This window comes from Sciurus vulgaris (genome assembly GCF_902686455.1).
Source record: "Sciurus vulgaris genome assembly, chromosome: 6".
NCBI lineage: Eukaryota > Metazoa > Chordata > Mammalia > Rodentia > Sciuridae > Sciurus > Sciurus vulgaris.
In genome coordinates, this window is record NC_136466.1 from 61759567 (window position 1) to 61780988 (window position 21422).

Consider the following 21422-nt stretch of genomic DNA (forward strand, 5'->3'; position numbering starts at 1 on the left):
TCAGGATCAGATGATCCTGTTGGGACCATCTCTGAGACTCTCGGTTACCCTTGACATTCACAGTCAAGACCAACGTCCCAGAAGCGCCTGGAGCTGGAGGAGACAGTAAGGGCTGCCAGGATGGAGCAGAAGGGAAGAGAGGCCCTGGGTCCTAAGACCCCTGACTAAGACCACCTCCACAGCCGGTGCTGCTTGGGCCTCCCTGGCATGTCAAGTCACAAGGTCCACCAGGTGAAGGTGTGGACTTTTCTGACAGCCTTCCTTTCTTTCCCTACCCCGACTTCAAGTCCTAATTCAGGCCACCAGCACCTCCTGCCTGCCCTCCACAGGCCTCCTGCTCCTACCCTGCCCCTAACCCACCCTGCACAGGTCCAAAATGATATTCTGTATCATGCAAATCCCCTCCCACCCCGCCCGTCCCTGGCTCCTCTCTCCCTGCTAGTCTTCCTCCTGACTTGAACCCTTTTGACCTAACACCAGCATCTATGGCCACTCTTGTTTCCACCCCAGCAGGTCGGCTTCCTCCTGGTCCCACCAGGCAGCTCTGGCAGAGGCTCTCCTTCCTTTCTCTCTCTCTGCAAACCTCTTCCTCTCCCAGGACCCTCGGCTCCCACCCCCTTCAGGGACCCTGGTCTACACAGGAACCCACAGGGATCTTTCTCCGCACTTAATTTATTGACTTTTAACTCCCAGGGACTTGGGAGCTTCGAGTGCCCATGGCTTCCCTGAACCCCAGGTGCAAGTTCAGGTTGTCCGAAAGTGTGGAAGGACAGCTTCTGGAGCAAAGGGAAGATCTGGGCGCTGAATGAAGATGGGAATGTGGTGCCCACTGCCCCAAGAGAAAGAGAACGAACAGTTCAGAGGCCTGGGGTCAAGTCCTCTTGGCCCAGTGACCTTGGGCCAGGCCCTCCCTCTTTAGCCTCATATGTCTATCTGCAAAGTGAGGGCTCAACTGGCTTCCTCTCACTTTGAATGGTGTGTGTGTTTGTGAGTGTGTGTGTGTGTGTGTGTGTGTGTGTGTGTGTGTGTGTAGGGGGCTGGATAGAGAGTTCAGGTGAGACAGAGGTCACAGGAGGGACATGGACTTGCCCTGGGGATGCCAGCATCTCTGTAGCAACCACCTGCAGCTTCCCAGAACCCCAGCAGTCACGGCCACCTCTTCCAGCCCCCAGGAAGGGCCTGTTTGGCTCCAGACAGGGCCTCCCAACCACCGGCCTCCTGCCTCACATCATGGACTCCTCCTCCTCAGCAATCTCTCGGTCCACCTCGATGGCTGTGTTCTCGAAGCTGGTGATGCCCCCGTACTTGCGCATGTGTACCATCAGCGGTTTTGGTGACTGGCTTCCAGCCAGTGTGGCCACGTACATGCCTGTTCGGTTCTCCTCCAGGGATGGGCCCCAGTCCATGGCTGGCCGGCTGGCCTGCTGGAGCCTCTGTGGCAAAGCAAAGATAGCCTGAAGACACCAGTGGTTGCTGAGTGCTTCTGTGGCCAGATGCCCAGCAAAGGCCTGACCAGTCGCTTCGTTGTGCCCTTGCAACAACCCCAGGTGGCGGTGGGGGAACCCTACTTCTTCTCCAAAGAAGTGATTCCTTGTCTGAATGAGAATCCTGCTCTGCCACTTGCAAGCTGGGTAGCCTTTAGATTCAGACTAACTGGGAAATTGTGAGCTCTTCCAGGATCATTGTGAGGGCCCAAATGACGCATTTGACAGGGTGCCAGGGACAGGGCATGGCTGCTATGATCACGGAGAAGGATCCTCTCCTGAGCATCCCAAGGTGGATCCAGCATCCCCCTCCTATGCCCTTCCCTTAAATGCCGAATCCAAAGGAACTGGGGGTTTTAGGGAAAAGCCACGAGCCAGGAGAAGCAAGGTGGGGAGGACAGCTGGCCCTCCTGGCCTCTAGGCCCTGACTCTGACCACTCTCTCTCTGAGCCCAGCTTCCATGGGAGGAGGGTGCTGGCAGAGGTGATGACTAAGCCTGGACATTCCAGAGTTCCTCCTTCCTTGACCACGTTCCCAGAGCCTTCTGCCTGCTCTGCCGGGGAGGAAAGCCCCAATCCCTCAGGAAAGGGGGGCTGCTGATGGTACGGGAAGCCCACGAGCTGCGGGTCCTGGGGGAGATAATGTGTGTAATGCCCTGGCCTAGGGCCTTGCTCACTTGGCTTTCACAGCACGGTGACTGCTTACTGAAAGGCAGTAAGAGCCGTAACCCTGCTGCTCAGAAACCTGCCAATGGCTTCTCCTGTCACTTGCAATGACAGCCAAAGCATTTACCATGGCCTCCTCTCCCTCCCCATGTACCTTCCTGACCTTGGCGCCTGCCACTCTCCCCCCACTGCCTCTGCTCCAGTGGCACTTGCCTTCTTGCATTTCCTAAGGCTTCACACCCATTGCCCTTCTGCCTGGAATGCTCTCCCACTAGACACCACACAGATCACCGTGTCCATTCCCCAGCTCTCTCTGAAACCCTGGCTATTCCTACACTCTGGTTTCTGTTCTTTTTGTTTTGTTTTTGGTTTAATTATGGCACTTTCCACTACAGGGTGTTTATCGCCTGCCTTGTCTCCCACATCAGAACACAGGCACCCTGGGAGCGGAGATTCAGATGTGCTCCCATCTGAACTCCTGTGCAGATGCTGATGCTTTGGTCTGGAGAATTCCAGTGCTACTATGGGGCAGCCCTGTGCACGGAAGGACGTTTAGCAGCATCACTGGTGTCTGCCCACTTGATGACACTAGCACCCATCTGCTCCATGCCAACTGAAAACATCTCCAGATATGGCCAAGTGCCCTCTGAGGACGAAATCCCCCTCTGTGGGAACCCCTGGTCTATAACCGAGCATTTAACATGTTCTAGGTAGGTGTTGGCTTATTTAATCTTCACAGTATCCCCGTGAGAGGGGTACTTACCATAGATATTATCTGAAGGTTAATGCTCAGAGAGGTAAGTTAAGTTGCCTGGATTTGAACCCAGGCCATCTGACTCTATGCTGTGCATTTTAAATATTCTGCTTTTCTGCTCCCGCAATGTAGACTATATTGATAAGCTCACAGCAGCCCTTTGAATAGCGATTGCTGTCCTTATTTAAAGAAGGAGAAACTGAGGTTCAGAGAAGTACAGTAACTTGCTTAGGATCATTCATGCTGTGGACAAGTGGCAGAACCAGGATTCTGATCCTGATGAGTCTGCTGGGAGCCCTGATCTCTGAAGGCAGCACTCAGCCTCGCTGCAGTGCTGACCATCCTTCCCACGGAACCCCAACAGTACACGCCCTCCACCGGGCTGTGGGCAGCTTCTGCAGCAGGGGAGGCAGGAGGCAGTGGCTGCAGGGGGCTCAGTGTTGCCAGGGGCCCATCAGCAGGGCTAGGGACCCTGGGCTTCCTGGGAGCTGAAGCCTCCACCCGAGCAGCTCCCCTGTCTGCCTTCCCTTTGCAGACTCGCTGCAGACTACCCCTTTAGTAGTAAGGTGGCAGTGGCGGGAGGAGGGTCCTGAGGTTCAGAGAAGGGCAGAGTCTGCCCACATCACATAGCAGTTGGAGGCACAGCTGCAGACTCCAGGCCGCCCCTATCGTCTGGGATGAGTGGTCACAGCCTGTCTCTGCTGCTGAGGAGTGGAGATATGAAGGTGAGACAAGGGCAGCTGAAGGGTAGTGCAGTAGGGTGGCAGGGGGCGGTCATGTGCTGGTAAGCTAGCCCCAGGGAGAGGGAGGGGGAGGCAGAGGAAATGGGAGGCCTGCTGTGTAGCCAATTTCCCGCCACTATCAGTTCCAAGTTATCAATTGTTTAACAACTGGTACACACATCCCTGAATATTTAACCATTAGCTCTCATGAGACAGGACCAGCTGGCTCCAGCGCTCCGGGAGAGGACAAGGTTAGGGAGGAGGAGGATGGGCACTGGGCGGGTGATCCTCACGCTCTGTCTGGACCCCATCAGGCTCCCTCGAGCTCCATTCATGACGTCAGCCTCTGGCTACCAGAGGTCTCCAAACCCACACAGCCTCAGAGGTGCAGGGCTCAGTGTCTAGAGGATGCCCTGATGCTCAGGGAGGGGCAGGATCTGCTGTGCTCACACAGCTCACCTGCTGACCCACAGCAGGTCACTATTCCCCCTTTTCAAGGCTGGCTGACCCCTGTGTCCAACAGCTTGTACTCTGCCAGTCCTCACAGCGTCATTCTATCCCTAGCTACCTCTGAGGCACAGCAGTGCTCCCGGGCACTGGAGAAGGTGACAGCCCACCCTCTGAAGTCTCTCAATTTTCTTTTTCTTTTTCTTTTTTTTTTTTGGTACCAGGGATTGAACTTGACCACTGAGCCACATCCCCAGCCCTATTTTGTATTTGATTTAGAAACAGGGTCTTGCTGAGTTGCTTAGTGCCAAGCCTTTGCTGAGGCTGGCTTTGAACTCGAGATCCTCCTGCCTCAGCCTCCCGAGCTGCTGGGATTACAGGCGTGTGCTGCCACATCTAGTTCTGTTTTCTTCTAACTGAGTTCCACAGAAAAACTTTGGGCTGGCCACCTGAGTTTAAGTCCTGATCTCTGTCTAACTCATGGGAGGACCTTGGACTTGGATTGGTCCAGCTCCTTCCTCCAAGGCCCCTCTTGTTGTGAGGGGCCATAGCACAGAACTCCAGCCTCTGAACCTGCCCAGTGGTGTGGGTCCCTGGACAAGGTGGGGGCCGGTGTTTTCTGTTCTAGTGGAAGGGCGGGGCCACAGGTCAGGAAGGCTGAAGGTGCACAGGGTGGTGCAGACTCACCTCCCAGAGAGAGCCCTCCTCTCGAAGCACAGCCACTAGCATGCCAGCTGGGATCATGAGGCAGGACAGCAGGCCCATGAGGATGCCCAGCAGCTCGGCCCAGGCGGGGAAGCGGTAGCTGCCATACTCTGAGGGCTGGTACTTGACGATGCTATACACCAGCAGGGCCTGCAGGGTGGGTGACCTCCAGTATCATAGGGGCCTCAAGTGGGCCCCGGGGCTTGGGATGACCCAGTCCGAGCTACCTTAAAGCTTGAAATAGGCCAGCCCAGGATCATCCCAAGATCTCAGAGACCTTATCCCAAAGCCATGCAGTATCCTAAGTTGTACCAGAATCAAAGATGGTCCATCTCTGGAGCCTTCACAAGACTGGGGCTAGCCCAGCTTCAAGTTGACCAATAGCCTGGGACAACCCAGCTCTGAAGTGCAGCTTGTCTCTGAGCTGCTCTAAGACCAAGAAAGCAGAGCACCAAGGCCCCAGCCCTGAGGCCCTTGAGTCTGGGAAAGCCCCACCCATTTTGCCAACAAAATGTAAAGCTCAGCTCAGTTCAGCAATGAAAGTTAGGGGCCTGGAAGGGAGATCAAGGCCAGGATCCTCATACCCACCCTGAAGCCCTGACACATGCTCCACTCTTGGACAGGGTGACCCTTCCAGACTAAATACACAGAGGGGACCCACGTGCTCAGCCTTGGGGCCCCAGCCACCAACGCTCCCTCCCACCCCTGGTTACCAGGAGTGTGGCTGGGGACAGGAACAGCCAGCAGGCCCTGAAGTAGAGGCCGGGCTTGAAGCCCAGCATCATGTGGATGTCTCGGCAGAACCTCTGGATGCCTGCACAGGGGAGGGGAGGGGAGAGAGGAGGAATGACCCAACCTGCAGCCCAAGACCCCAGAGCCCCTCCCCCACCTCATACCCCCACCTGAAGTCCTGGCCCTTGGAGCCAGGGCCCCAGGTGCAGGGGCCCCAGGTAGATCCCATTCTCCCATCTCAGGAAGCCTAGACTCCGCCTCCCTCGCCCTTCTCACCGTACACCCGCGTAACGGCAAGGCACGTGGTAATCACGACCACCATCAGCCCGAAGCTGGCACTGTAGTCATCCAGAAGGACCAGCCAGTACATGCCTCCCTGGAACACAAGTCACAGCTCTGGGATGCCCCAGCCCAGCCTCACTCTCTGCTGCAGGCCCTTGTCCTGGCAGGAGTGAGCAGGAGGCTGTAGGCTGCTGGGAGAGCCAGGTGAGGCCCCGTGATAGCATCTGCCTTCTCAGCCCCGCACCAGCAGCATCTCCTGGGGCCTCCCTGCTCTGCAAAATCCCCCTTTTTACCAATTAGGAGAAACAGGCTCAGGGAAGTGAAGTCACTTGTCTGAGGTCACTCAAGCAAGTGCAGGAGTGAAGTGTGACCCAGGGCTTTCAAACTAAGACTCCAGAGATAGGATTCTCCATCCCAAGGCCAAACTGCCTCCCTGGGGGGACAGGGCCTGGGAAAGGCAGGTTCCTCCAAAGGAAGTGGCTCAGTGACTGCTCCTCCAGGCCACAGGCACTGCTGCAGGTGCCAACACAGCCCTGCTACCGCCATCCTCCCTGCCGCCCTACTCACGTCGGTGGTGAGGATCAGCCCCATCAGGTACATGGCCACACAGATGAGGCCCGAGAACACAGCTTTCTTGGGCCGCAGGTAGTACGGGAACTCGTCCGTCACAGCTGTCACAATGGTCTCCAGAAAGGCGAACTGCATGGTGGGGGCAGCAGCCTGGGGTCAGAGTTCTGTCTCTACCACCCACACCCCAGACCAGCTTGTGCCCGAGGCTCACCTGGCTGTCCAAGCCGAGAGTCAGGAGCATGAAGAAGAAGAGGAAGGACCAGAAGGGCGACAGAGGCAGCATGGTCATGGCCTGTGGGTAGACCACAAAGGCCAGGCCGGGGCCTGGGCCAAGGGCACAAGGGGTCAGCAGTTTGGGGCATGTGGTGACCTCCACATTTACACTCAAATACACATGATCACACACATGTACTTGGGCACACTCATTTAGCCAAACTCAGAGACACAGGCCAAATGTATACTTCCAACACTGTCTTAACTCCTAGGACATAGGCCAGCACATTACAGGCGCTCAGTAGTAAAACTTGACAGAATGGAGGACTTAATAATGAGCGTATGGACAAACACGGGATCCAAACATAAAACTTCATTAGAACACATGTTCATTTGCCCCAAGAATCTCGCTAACACACCCTTCCACATCCACTGGCACCGCACATTGATCCACAAGATCATTCTCACCCCTGACTCACTTGCACACAGACATCTCACACAGGATGTGAGTCATCTGGACAAAGATAAGACAATTTCCTACAGAAACTCATTTACCTCCAGACACAGATTAATGTACACTCACTTGCACACCTATGCCTTTGCACACGGACACCCAGAGACCAATGAAGATATGTTCATTAGCATGTGCATTTGTGCACATGTACACACACACACACACACACACACACACACACACACACAAACAACACACCCATCCATAACCTCACTGGTCCACACATATGCTCCTTGGTCCAGCACTGGCTGTGGCCAACACATGCATTCACACTACACCTGGCAGCCTGCCCACCTGCTTTGGCTACTTGGTCCACAGGCACACCCAGTTCCTGAGACATGTAGCCCAGCACGGAGAAGATGGCGAAGCCAGCCAAGATGCTGGTGATGGCGTTGCCCAGAGTGACGATGAAGGTGTCTCTGCCGGGAGAAGTCCAGGCGCAGGCCAGGGTGAGCTGGCCACACCCTCAGTCCCCAAGGCCCTCCCTGGCTGGCCAATCTCTTCCTGCTTTGGCCGCAGGGTGCAGGGAAACTGCAGTGACTGACCTATAGATGTTCTGGTGAAATGTGTTGTAGGAGGCAAAGGTGAGGAGACCCCCGAAGCCCACACCCAGGGAGTAGAAGATCTGAAGAGCAGCTTCGATCCACACCTGTGCCAGGAAAGGAGAGAGGTGGCGGGCAGAGAGAAGGGGCTGGTTCACAGCAGTGTGTAGAGGCCCGCGAAGAGAAGCAAGGAGTGGGGCTGGGCCAGGGGACAGACGTGGGGAAGAGCCAGCCCCATGAACATGGGCCAGCAGGAGCCTTGCTCCAACTTCCACCATGGGTTGTGTGGGAGTCCCTTCCCCTCTCTGGGCCTCAGTTTCCCACCTAGCTCACCTCTAAGCTTGGTTCAGGTCTGCAAGAAGCAGAAACTAACATAGTTTGCAGTAGATTCATACTGACAATGAGTCATGTGACCCTTGACTTCCAGCCTGAAGTCAGAGGGACCTGGACCGAGTCCCAGCTTCATTGCTTTCTAACTGTGCTGCCCCAGGAAGCCATATTGTCACTCTGAGTTGCAGATCCCTCCTCCGAAGTGCAGGGCTAGAATAGTGCCCATCTCAGGGGAGAGGGTCAGAAGGACTGAACCACTGCCCCATAGCTTAATGCCAGGGCACAGTCAGGCACAATCATGGACCAAGAAATAATAAATGTTAGCTGCTGGTACCCTGCAGTTCTCATCATGATCCCTAATGCCCCCCTTGGGTTTGGAGTCCAATAGCTCTGGACTGGGATTCCCGCTCTACCATTCTTCCTGTACAACTTTAAGCTTGTCATTAATTCTTGTGGATCCCAGTTTCTTCATCCATACAATAGGGAGAACAGGATTTTTTAAGAGTAATGAGCCGGGCATGGTGGCGCCTGCCTGTAATCCCAGTGGCTCAGGAGGCTCAGGAAGGAGGATCCTGAGTTCAAAGCCAACCTCAGCAAAAGTGAGGTGCTAAGCAGCTCAGTGAGACGCTGTCTCTAAATCATACGCAAAATAGGGCTGGGGATGTGGCTCAGTGGTCGAGAGCCCCTGAGTTCAATCGCTGGTGCCAAAAAAAGAAATAATAATAATAATAAATGAAAAGGGTACACAGGAAGGGCCAGCTCCAGTGCCTGCTGCTGGAGACTCCCCACTTGGAGGATTCCTGCCCCCTGCCCCCTCCTCTCCCCAGAGCCCTCTTTCCACTTGTCCTTTCAGGCCTGACCCCTTGCTCTGCACCCAAGCCTGAAGGTCTCACCTTGGAAGACAACAGGTGGTGGAACTGCGGGGTGAGATAGAACTGGATGCCCTTCCAGGCCCCAGGGAGGGTCACTCCGCGGACCAGCAGCATGAGCAGGATGAGGTAGGGGAATGTGGCCGTGAAATACACCACCTGAGAAATGATCAGCGGGGAGCTGAAGGTGGGGGGAAACTTCCCTCTACACCCCTCCTCCTGACATCCTCATCTGAGACACTCACCTCCCCTACCTTCAGGTGGCCCAAGCCAGGAACCAGCCATCATCCAGAATGCGTCTCCTTCCCTTCCTTCGGCCACCCTCTATCCAACCATCAACTGGTGCTGTCACCCGGCTCCCAAGGCCACCCCAGATCCATCTCCCTGCTGCCCCTGGTACAGGCCAGCATCACTGGTGACAGAGCCTCCTCCTCCCCGTGTCTGCACCCTGCCCCGGCAAACTCACTCCGTGCATTCATCACCCCCAAATTCCCTCCTGCCCTTCCTCCTCCCTCTCCAGCTACTCCTTTGGTGAACAGTGTGGTCTCAGCGTCCTCGCTGCCTTGGCTGTGACCTTGAGCACCTCTCCTCTTTCGAATTGCTCCCTACCCTGTCTTGGTAGCCTGATTTTACCAGCTCTGTTCCTGTGGCCAGCACCCCTCAGCACTTAGCACATGGACAAGTTCTAATTCACAAACGACTGAGCGAAGAGCAGAAGGTTTCCAAATCCTTCTGAAACAGCTTCCTTGTCCTTCCATCCCCTACAGTAGTACATCTGTAGCTTTGGGCCGTCAGCATCCAGTTTGCCCTCTTCAGGTAACAGTACCCCAACTTTCACGAGAGAGGGCTGAGTCCATCCCCAGTGCAGGCATCGCACCCTCCCGGCCACAGATCTGCTCGGGACTGGTGCACAGCCCAGCCTACCCAGTAAGACTAAATTCTGTAAGATACTGAAGAAGAGAGAAACGTTCACCCAGAAAGTCAAGTCTAAGTCTATAGCTACTGGGGCAACCTCAGGAAAAATGAAACCTCAGAAGGGAGACTACAAGGGGAACCCATTGCTGGGAGACCAGAAAAGCCGATTCCTGATAACATCCATCAAACCCCTAGACCCAACTGTGCCTGACACATACCCTCTGGACTCTCCAACTGAATGTGACATCTGGGGTCAGGTCACTTGCATCTCAAAGAGCACTAATTCATATACCTCCCCTTTGAGGACTCAACAAACTCACTGGGCCACTCCAAAGTGCCAAGCACAGGGTAAGGATGTCAACTTGAAACACCTGTGGCTGCTGCCCAAAGCAGGCTTCTGGCTTGGTAAAGTGGCCTTTCCCTGGCCCTCCCCACCTCCACATACATCATCAGCAGTGCCCCCTCTCAACGCCTACCCCTCCTCTCTTCCAGGTAAAGCCTGTCCTTTCCTCAGCCTCAGTCCATGCCCTGTCTCCTCCAGAAGCCCCTGTCCTGCCCCTCATGTCTCTGGCCTCCCAGGCTTCACCTTGCCCGAGGACTTCACACCCTTGAGGATACAGAGGAATACGATGACCCAGGCCAGCAGCAGGCAGAGGCAGAGGTTCCAGCGGATCTCCCCAGGGCTGCCGATGCCCTGACTGCCCTGGATGTGCAGGACATAGCGGCTGCAGGAGACAAAGAGCATCCTCTGTTTATCCCGCCGTGCTCCGCAAGGATGGGGCCAAGCTGTGTCCAATATGCCAGGCCCAGGGGCCCTCCTCCCAGCCCCGCATCCTTCCCTGACCAGCTTGTCCCAGGAGGCTGGCCTCTGCTGACCCCACATCAGGCTCCCTTCCTCTTTCACTTCCATTTGGTTTGACTGAGTGGAGGTGACAGCAGGAGACCGATGGTGGAGAGATGAGGGTCTGGGCATTTGCACGCACATGTGCATACACCCTTGCACACGCACATGTGCCATCCAAGAGTCTAGCTACAGCTATGTTCCTCTGACCATGGTTCTTGCTTGGAAGCCCTCTCCCCAGGCTCCCCGTGCCCCTGATTCCCTCCCCTTGCCTCCTTATTTCTCCCTAGTGCTGTTCCCAGGTGCCCCATGTTTCCTTGTGGATTCCCTGACCCTCTGTAAAGCTCTTTTCCTAAGTTCCCTTCAGTAAAACCCTCTTGACAGTGCCATCTGCCTCCTGCCACCACCCAACTGATACAGGGAGCCATGGCATTGCCACAGAGACCCCTGGCAGCTGCCAGTGACCACGCCAAGTCCTTTGGTTTAAGGTACAGGCCCTTGCCTATCCTCTCCCACAGATCAGACATACTCTTCAGCAGGTACAGACACTTTGGGTGGCCTTGAAATGGACAGAGAAATGGATTGTGTTAGGAACTGAAATATTTTAGGATATGAGGCCCATTTGGGAGAAATTCCTAAGAGCAGTCCCATGCAGGGGAAGGCATAAGGATATCTGGTGTGTTCTCTGGCCAGTCAACGGCCTCTTCCCAGAGATCAGGCTACTCTAGAATGTTCCACAACAAGATTAGGAATCAGAAGTCCTGAGTGTCAATACCGTCTCTGCATTAGCTACTCAGGAAGCCTCTGGGCCTTGTCTCCTGGCTATAAAATGGGCATTGGAACAGGCTGATAAGCAGTGATGTCCTTCTGATGGCCACGGTTCCTGGGGCTTGCAATGTGCTTTACACACATTACCTTGTTTAAATCTCACAACGGTCCTGCTTCATTACACTCTTCTCTCCTAAGACTAATCTGAGATGGTCTTTCCTACATATGACCTTGGCCTATGCTGTTTCACCTTTTGGTGTAGTAGGTACACAACAAATGCTTATTCAAAGAATGAGCAAGTGAGAGGATAATGTTCCATTATCATTGTCATAGAGGAGGAAACTGAGATTCCAGAATGTCACTGTTACTGTCACCACCATCACTATCAATATCAGCTAGCTTTTACTGAGTACTTACAATCCACCAGATTGGACTGTCCGATTTATAGGCAACTACCTCTGAGACAGCTACTATTATTGTCTTGGTCCTAAAGACAAAGCAACAGCAGCCAAATAAATGGCTCAAGGTCACACAGCTGGTCAGCTGAAAGGCTGGGATTAGAAGCCAGAGTCCCCCCACATTGGCACCTGAACTCCACCTTTGAGGTGACACTGAGCCTCTTGGGGGTGCTTCCATGTCCCTGCCCTCCCTTTGTCCACCCTGAGTCGGTGGCCAGGTGGGGCTGCCTCACCTCCAGTACTCCTCACTGGGGCTGACGGTGCTGGTGAGGTTGAGGGGCAGCGCCCCATTGCCCTCCTTGGAGCCTCTGTGCTCCAGGCAGCGGCCTGTGTTCCACCAGTTGCCACAGTGCTCCCAAGGCAGGTTGCTGGTGAGGGAGGCGAAGAGGTAGAAGAGGACGTAGGCGATGATCATGTTGTAGTAGATGGCCACCAGGCCCACGATGAGCAGCATGGCGGCACCGGCACCTGCGAGGAAGAGGGGCTGCTGGGCCTCTGGGCCAGCCCTCTGCAGAGCCCTCTGCAGCTAGGCCCAGGGGCCTCTGGGAAGCTGTCAATGCCCAGGGCTTCGCTTCCTTCTGCCTGGAGCTTCGAGGGTGGGGTACAGCAACCTCCCTGCCTCCAGAGGCCTGGCCCAGCCCGGGACCACTGAGCCTCACCTTTGAAGAGAGGGCTGATTTTCCAGACGGCCAGGGGTCCCAGGCTAGAGAACTGGCCCAGGGAGAGCTCCAGGAAGAAGAGGGGGATGCCACAGATGGCCAGCATGAGGAAGTAGGGCACCAGGAAGGCACCTGCGGAGAGGGAAGGTTGGAAGGGCTCAGGAGGCTCAGCTCCCACCCAAGCCCAGCTCCAGCCCCCCAACACCCCCGTGGTCAGAGAGCACCTGCTGGTGCATGCGGCACTGGTCCTGTGGGTCGGACTGTGCTCCTGCAGGGCTGTTATCTCTTTGTCACAGGTCGCTGAGAGCACCTGCGCAGACCCATGCCCAGAACAGGGCTGGCTTGGAGCAGGTGCTTGAGAAAAGCCCGCTGGGCGAGTGAGTGAATGAATGAGGGGCTGAAGGCATTCTCCACCGAGAAAGTGCAAACTCCTCACCACAGAAGTCAATGCTCTGCAGGATCTGGCCCGGTCCTCCTCTCCCCTCCCCACCACGCCACCTCAGACACTCGTGGCTGCCACCTGTGGTTTCGTGGGTCCAACATCCTTTCCCTTTTCTTCTCATATTGGCAGCCTTCTCCTTCAGAGAACCGCCCACCACCATATGGCTCTGGAAGAGCTGCAGTCACACCAGCTAGAGCCTCTGCCCTCCCTCCTGCCCCACTGTGGGCACATTTCCCAAGTCAGGCCATCAGAGATCTTCTCTGTTATTCTGTAGAGACTCATTCAGATGCAGCAGTTTTGGAAAGCTCTGGGGTTGCTAAACCTGGCTGAGGAGTTTCAGGGTCATTCCAGAGTTGTCTCGACCGCAGTCCCCCCAACTGCTGGGAGGAAGCCTGTCTCAGGAAAAAATGAGGTCAGCACACAGAGAGAAAGAGCAGGGCAGCAGGAGAGTGGAGGGGCAATTGTGGACACCATAATTCCAGGAGTTTTGGAGGCCCCCTCCAGTCACTCATTCCTAGACACATAAATGTATCTTTGCTTGGTTCAACTAATGTTTTTTGAATTTTTCTCATTTTATCAAAACACTTTTTTTTTTTTGGTACTGGGGATTAAACCCAGGGGTGCTTTACCACTGAACCACATCCCCCATCTTCTTTATTTTTTATGTCAAGACAGAGTCTCACCAAGTTACTTAGGGACTTGCTAAGTTGCTGAGACTGGCCTCGAACTTGTGAGCCTCCTGCCTCAGTCTCTTAAGTCACTGAAATTTTGGGCATGGGCCACCACGCCTGGTTGTTTCTTTCTTTCTTTTTTAATATTTTTTTTAGTTGTATGTGGGCACAATATCTTTATTTAAATTTTCTGTGGTGCTGGGGCTCGAACCCAGTGCCTCACATGTATGAGGCAAGCACTCTACCACTGAGCTACAGCCCCAGTGCCACACCTGGCTTTAATACAGAGCCTGTTGGCAATACAGAGACCTAGTAGAAGCACAGTGATCCTGGAGAAAACAGTCTGAGTTGGACGGTGGGGTTTGCCACTATGGGACCGTGGGCAAATAAGCTGGCCTCTCCAGGTTCCAGTAGCCTCATCATTTCCATGGTGTCTACCCAGGAGGGTTGTCATCAGGGTTAAATAAGACAGACACCAAGCCTAGGCACATGGCAGATGATAATGGCTCAACCTCAGCTATTATCAATGAGACTTAGAAGAGGAACTTGATGAAGAATCAGGGAAAGAAAGGAATTTTTTGTAATCTAGGAGAGACTCTGTGTTTGCATTCGGAGTGGAAGGAACCAGGAGAGGAGGAAATGTTGAAGATTCAAGAGGGAAAGTGATTGACAGAGCAGGGCTCCGGAGGAGGTGGGGAAAGGGATGTGAAGAATATCAAAAACAGGTTGATTACTGACAGGCAGATCTAGGCTTTATCAAGAAGCCCAGGCAGCTCCCTCCACCCACATTTCAAGGCCCAGAGGGTGCTGAGCCTCTGGAGAGAGCCGTGTGGGTATCCATCCTGGGGATGGGAGGGAGGAGGGAGAGGCATAGGTGATAGAAAGGGACAGGGCAGAGTAGAGTCCCCCTCCCAGGCCAAGGTCTCTGGCAGACAGTAGCTGAGGCCACCTAAAAGCTCATTCTACTCTGAGCCTTGGCCCATCACCCAAGAGAGTCCTCAACAGGACCAAGGCCCATACCTCCTCCATTGGTGTAGGCTCTATAGGGGAAGCGCCAGACATTGCCCAGGCCCACGCAGTAGCCAATGCAGGACAGCAGGAAGTCCAGCTTGCCTGTCCAGTTCCCCCGGTCTGCAGCAAAGTCCACATCCAGGTCCACATCACCCTGGTCGCTGGGGGTCATCAACAGGTCTGGGGTGATGGGCTGCCAGTAAGACCAAAGTGGAAAGAGGGAAGGGTGAGGTCAGGCTGGAGCTGTGACCCCAAGACAAGAGTGTAGAATTGAACAATCAAGTGCTCTGAGTGTACTCACATGGTCACATGCAGGAGAGCCTTGTGGACTGGCAGGGTGGCTCTGGGCACTGAGAACAGTACCTGATCCTGTCTCAGCTAACAGAGGTCAAAACAAGGAATGGTCTTGGTCTTATTTTGATGTTGCTGCTGCCACCACTGATGATGATGATGGTGGTGATGATGGTGGTGGTTATGGTGATGGTAGTGATGGTGGTGTGATGGGAGTGGAGATAGTGATGGTAGTGGAGGTGGCGATGGTGGAGGTGATAGTGGTGGTGGTGATGATCATGGTGATGGTTGTGGAGGTGATAGTGGTGGAGGTGGTAGTGGTCGAGGTGGTAGAGGTGATGGGGATGGAGGTGATGGTAATGGTGGTGGTCATGGTGGTGGTAAAGGTGATGGTAGTGATGGTGGTGGTGATGGAGGTGATGGTGGTGGAGGTGGTAGTGGTCGAGGTGGTAGAGGTGATGGGGATGGAGGTGATGGTAATGGTGGTGGTCATGGTGGTGGTAATGGTGATGGTAGTGATGTTGGTGGTGATGGAGGTGATGGTGGTGGAGGTGGTAGTGGTAGAGGTGGTAGAGGTGATGGGGATGGAGGTGATGGTAATGGTGGTGGTCATGGTGGTGGTAATGGTGATGGTAGTGATGGTGGTGGTGATGGAGTGATGGTGGTGAAGGTGGTATGGTGGTGATGGAGGTGGAAGTGGCGATGATGGTGGAAGTGATGTTGATGGTGCTGGTGATGGTCTTACTAAGTTACCAACTATGGAGCACTTGTTATGTGACTACTACACTAAACATTTAACTCATGTCACCTGATTTCTTTCTCACAACAACTCCAAGCTAATTACTCAACTAAGCTTCATTCTAAGCATGAGGAAAACTGAGGCTGAAGGTCTTTCCCTGACCAGTCAGTGAGAGAAGTAGTCCTAACCCAGAGTTTCCTGAGGTTAAAGGCCTTTTCTTTACTCGTTATGCTTGAGTTTTGTTTCCTTTCTAGGTACTTGATTTTAATAAAGACACAGTGTGGAGCACGTCCCATCAGATGACCAGATGGGAGAGTGTGCAGGAAAAGAGGTTACAGGGGGACAAAGGGAAGAAGCCGGGAGCCCTGAACACTGGAAGCAGAGGACTTGGTAGGATGTGGGCTCCCGAAGGGAGGGACTAGACTTATGCCCTGTGATTCAAGGGGCTTACTGAGGACTGTGGATTTTGGCTCATGGGCAGGAAAAAGCTACTTAAGTCCTGATCTGTCTCAGAAAGTCACAATCTTGCTGTCACAGGAGCAGATAAGAGCAGAGGGGAATGGAGGCCAGCTGTCTCTGACATCCCCTTCCATGACTCAAAGTGGGTGGAGAGGTCCATTGGGCATTCTCCCTTCTAGTTGGGCTGGGCGAGATGGCCCGCTTCCAGCCACTTGGGATCCATCCTGGACTCAAGTCATGCAAACTGGCATGGCCGTAAGCACCTATGGGAAGTGCAACAGTACCAGGGTGACCATCTAATATTCTAAGAGCAGTTCTCAGCCAGAGACCCAGGAATGGTCAGGAGACAGGGCAACCACACCTTGCCAGACTTTGCAATGCACAGCTGTGTCAGAGAAGAATGTTAGTGCACAGGGGCCTATTAGTGAGCAATGTCAAGGTCTTCAGACAAGAAGCCCTCGCCTCCTGCTGAGGAATGCTATGGAGAAAAAGCACTGAGAGTGCTGTAATTCTAGTCCAAGGTCTGAGCTAACACAATGTGAGACTTTAGAAGTTTTCTGAGCCACACTTCCCCTTCTGGGCAATGAGAGCATTAAGATGGATCAGCATTTTCAGAAACAGGTTCCTTGGGATGTTCATAGATATTCTGTGGGAAAAAAAGCATTCTTGAACCAAAGAGGTGTGAGGAAACCTGGGGTTAACACAAAATAGAATATGTTTCTTTGCTACAAGGACCTGTAAAATCCTTCAATAAATCCATATACAGAGTGACTCCCAAATAGGGACTAGAATCAAGTATCCTTTTTTTCAGAAAAAAAATCTCAAAGAGCAGCATGCTGGGATGTACTTGGAGAAATGTGGGTCTAGACGTCTCAGTGAGTCTCTGGTCCTGATGGTCCATGAGGCAAGATTCACCAGAGATTTTGCTGGAGACACTTGTGAAGCCCGCAGGCCAGATTAGAGCCTAGCCCTAGGGCTCAGGACTTGCTATAATCAGACGAGTTTCTTATTCTAAGATTCACCCCAAGCAGGTGGTGACAGAGGAGGCTTTATGGGTACTGGTCATGCTGATTGTGCAGGTGAAGATGATGAAAGGAGGCCTGGGGTGTGTGGTTCAGTGACAGAAAGCTTGTGTAACAGGTGTGAGGCCCTGGGTTCCATTCCCAGCACCACACACACAAAAAATGGCGACAGAAAAGTAGAGATGGCATGAGAGCTGCAGGACCAGAGGTGTCTGGCTATAGTGACAGGATTGGGCAGTGGAGCAAGTGGTAACATTGGGATAATAACTTGGTTGACTCTCAGTGACAGTAGTGACCATAGTGGTGGTGATCTTGTCTGAGGTTGGGCAGTGGTGACCAGCACAGCCTGGCATGATTAAAGGTGTTGGTGACAATGACAATGACGAAGCTGCTTTTAAAAAATAATCACTCTCCAAGTTGAAGCAAACATGTGCTGGACTGGCAGTTCCTTAGCTGTGATCTTGGACAGGCTGAGGTGAGGGTGGTGGCTCCCACGTGCATGAACCCCTCCCTTTCCCTAAGGCCGCCTATCTGACTGGGGGAGCATCAGTCTTCTGGAACCTCTCACTCCCAGGTGAGCTCCAGGAGTGATGCTATAGCAGCCAGTTGACGCTGGTCCCTGGCACTGGGTGGTGAGGCAGGCCTGTCACCTGAGACCCCCTGCCCCGTTCAGGCCAGCTGACAGGAGGTCCTGGTAATGAGGCTCCTCTGATCCCTCCAGAGAAGCTGCCCTTTCCATGCTCACAGAGCAGTTCCAGCTCCGTTTCCATGGTGACAGGAGTTCCAAGAGCAGGATGCTGACAGCTCGTCCCCCTCCTCCCCCAATCAGAAGGAAGCTTGTTCTTGCTCCAGGGCCAGGGGATGGAGGTCCTCCAAGGCTGAGCCAATCAGGAGCCCACCTGGAGCCCCCCACCTCACTGTGGGGTGAATCCCAGAAGGTTGGCAAAGTGAAGATGTTCGGGAGACAGAGGACAGGAACCAAAAAATGGGGCAGGGTCAGAAGCTATGAGTCACTGCACACTTCCACCTGTGTGGGAACTCTCACTCTTGAGCCCAAACTCCCCACCCCAGGGTCATGCAGAAACGCACATCTGGGTTGCCAGACCCGCACCCTCTCTTTTAGGACTCAGTAGATGTAGGTCCCACTGCAGGGAATGGGAGAGGCTGGGCTGCCCAAGCCATGTCTGCCCTACCTTCTTTAGGACAGAGATGGACAATAGGAATCTGAAGTCCAACTTCATCATCATGTAGGGGAGGAAATTGAGCTTCAGGGAAGGAAAGTGATGAGCCCAAGGTCAAATAGTAAGTTGAAGGCAGAGCAAGTCAGGTCCCCTGACTCCCAGTCCAGTGCTCATCTCTGAAAGAGACTGCCACCAACTCTAGTGTTTTCTCATTCCCTGCCCTCTTCTTGCCAAGACCAAGATGGGACCCTGAGAGAAAGTGGCCCCAGAGCTGCCCAATTGGTTCTAGGTTGCTTAACCTATCACCAGGTAAGCAGTGAGCCTCACCTCTCTGGGCCTCAGTTGCCTTTTCTGTAAGATGGGGATGATAAGTCCTTACTTCCAGAATCATTGGTAGATTGAATGGAATAAGGTTAGCTAAGCTCCCAGAAAGAGCTTCACAACACATGGCTGTTTACATAATGTGTGGCCCTGTGGCAGAGAGGGGTAGGGGCTTTTGTGGGAAAGGAGGGAAGAAGAGTAGAAAAACAATGGGTATAGGTCCCAAGTGACCCACAACAGGCTCCAAGAAGTCACTCAGGTCAGTAAATAAAAAAGACCCATTTACTATACAGGGGTTCTGTGCCTGGCAGTCCAAGGGCAGAGCTTTAGAATGAGTGCTTGAGTTGGGTGGTGGGTGTGGGGTGGGAAGCGCAGCCCCTGTGAAGTCTTCTCCCATCCACCTGCCCCTTAGGTTCTCAGCCTCCTGCACCCCTCAACACACGCAGGGGGGAAGGAGGGCTTTAGTGTCTGTGCACTGGGGATGACCCAGCAGGGTTTCAGCTTAGAGAATGGAGTTGTCCAAAGTCACAGGGCAAGTGGCAGCTTCACAAATAGTAACCAGGGATTTCGACTCCTTGCCTAGGACTGGAACTATCAAGTCAAAAGCCAGAAAGCTTCCCCCAGAGTTCCTCCTCCCCACACCCATAAAACTTGGCTGGGAGGTCCAACCCCACCCAGAAAGGTGGGGAGGGGCTGGGGTCTGTGGCCTCAGTCCTCTACCCAGCTCCCACCTCCCAACTCCACTGCCCATACTCTTGGGCGTCCTATTCACCCCCGCCCCCCACTTCCTGCCTCTGCTTCCCTTCAGCCCAGCAGAGGGACAGCCTGGGGTCTCAGCAGGGAAGGGAATGCTGCCAGCAGAAGGCAGGGGGCGGGGAGGAAGCAGGTGGTGGCCCAAGGGCAGGAGCAGGCAGGAAAGAAGTGGGTCTGCTGGAGGCTGGCAGAGATGCTCCAGTAGAGTACCCAGAGAAGCGCCAGGTCGATCCCCACCCCGAAATTAATCCAGCTCAAGGTTGGCTCACCTAACCCACGCTACCCCGCTATCAGCCTCCGGGGAAGGCAGGCTCGGGACAGGGGAGAGGCGGAGGTCTGTCCCTGGCCGCCCCTCCCCGGCACCTCCCGGGGCTGCAGACACCTGTTCGCATGGGCCCCCAGCACAGTACAGCCCAACCCCAGGGGGGGCCCGACCCCACCCCTCCTGGGATCCTGCTCAGCGGGTCGGCCCCCTCCCACCCCTTCCGGCCCTCCGCGGGCCGCCAGGCGGGCGGGCCCCAGCAGCCCTGGCTCAGGTGCGCCGGGCCCTCGTGCCCTACCTTGCGGAGGTGAGCTCCCTGGAGCTTCTTCATCTCGGAGGGCGGTGCTAGACTTGCAGGCTTGGCTTCTCGGAGCGCAGACAGAGAGCGAGGCAGAAAATCGTCCACCCGCCCGCCGGCCGCTGCGCCTTTGCCCGGCGGCTCCCGCGCACCGGCTGGGGTGGGCACCGGCACGGGCGCAGGCGCTGCCGTCTGGCGACTGCGGGCGTGGGGCGCCGGCCGGGCTGCGAACGATCTGCCTCTCCCTGCGCAGCGCCCGAGGCCGGAGAGACACCCAGACAGACCCGCTGACCGACCGACGGCGGCGGGGGGATGCGGGCGGCTGGGGGATGCGGGCGCCCCCGCACGCAGAGCTGCGAATTGGAGGGGCCCGCGCCAGTGGGGAGAGGGGTTCCCACAGAAACCCTCGGCCTCAGACACCGTCTCGTGTGTGACCTTGAGCGAGTGACCTGCCTCTGGGCCTCCCTTTCCTTAGTTGGGCAAGGAGGGAGGCAAGCGGTTCACGGTGACACTTGACAGCTCAGTCTTGGGATCCAGCATCCCCCTGCCTATTTGCTGTAGGAATTTACTTAAATTCCCTGCGTTGCAACTGCTTCTGGAAAATGGGAATAAGAATCTCACTTCCCTTATAGAAGAGGGAGGAATTCAGAGACACGGGAATCAGCTAGCACGGGGCCTAGCACGTAGTAGGTGCTCAGTTAACGTTTATTGGCCAACTATGGATTGTTGGCATCCACCATTAGTCAGATATTTATCCAAACATCTAATCTGTCAGTATTTATTTACATTATTGAGCATCTAAAATGTGCCAGGTCCTGGTCGGAGACTCGTTTTCCCAGCCTGGAAAACGCAGGTGTTAGTACTCCTATTTACAGATGAGGAAACTGAAGGACAGAGAGTTAAGTCCCTTAGTCAAGGTTACAGAGTAAGCCTGTAATGGTCCTTAGCACACCTTTCCTTGGGATGAAAATGAAATGGAAAAGTTCGGGTGAGGAGGAGGGATAGGCAAATGCCATGATATTGTCAGCTCCAGGTTCCTATCCATCCAAGGAATGACCTTGGGAAAGTTATGACTTTGCATCTGTAAAATGGGTCAGCAGCCAGCCTGCTCAGGGATGACCCCTAGGAGGCTGTGGCTGGGGTGGGAAATTCCTAGTTAGAGAGATCACATGCATCCATTTGCTGGGACTGAACCTGGGCATGCTAGGGGACAGCATATACATTACACACTGTGCCCCCACCACTCTCACAGTGCCCCCATCAGACACTAATCATACATATGGTTGCAGCCAACACACGGGAGGCTCCTGGGGAGAGGTGAGGACAGGGTTCTGCCCTCACTTGGGGTTTGAAAGGAGCTGGGGAGGGATCAAGTCCCAGCATGGCTTGGATGAAGATTGCCTCTCCTCTCAGGCCTTGCCCAGCAGCTCTTGCCTTTGTCTGGCCATGCAGGGCAGGCCAGGGCTCCCCAGACCCAGGAGGAAGGGTCCCCTCCACCCTCT

General features: G+C 54.5%; 1 protein-coding gene across 1 annotated transcript; it reads right to left on the bottom strand.

The window, feature by feature from the left end:
• Positions 1 to 437: 437 nt before the first annotated feature.
• Positions 438 to 20139, bottom strand: SLC6A7 (solute carrier family 6 member 7). Its single transcript, XM_079144720.1, has 14 exons — positions 19921 to 20139; positions 14604 to 14787; positions 12471 to 12602; positions 12045 to 12279; positions 10331 to 10469; positions 8854 to 8988; positions 7634 to 7737; positions 7383 to 7507; positions 6573 to 6685; positions 6359 to 6490; positions 5786 to 5885; positions 5491 to 5591; positions 4760 to 4927; positions 438 to 1433 (listed from the first exon to the last, which is right to left on the bottom strand). Exons 1-14 carry the CDS (start codon positions 19951 to 19953, stop codon positions 1224 to 1226), a joined length of 1911 nt encoding a protein of 636 aa, XP_079000846.1. The 5' UTR covers positions 19954 to 20139; the 3' UTR covers positions 438 to 1223.
• Between the last annotated feature and the right edge of the window lie 1283 nt (positions 20140 to 21422).

Coding starts and splice junctions, on each gene's coding strand:
- SLC6A7 (XM_079144720.1), bottom strand. CDS start 19,953: ATGAAGAAGCTCCAGGGAGCTCACCTCCGCAAG. Junction 14,788..19,920: donor AGGGAGCTCACCTCCGCAAG/GTAGGGCACGAG, acceptor TCTTACTGGCAG/CCCATCACCCCAGACCTGTT. Junction 7,738..8,853: donor ACCACCTGTTGTCTTCCAAG/GTGAGACCTTCA, acceptor TTCCTGGCACAG/GTGTGGATCGAAGCTGCTCT.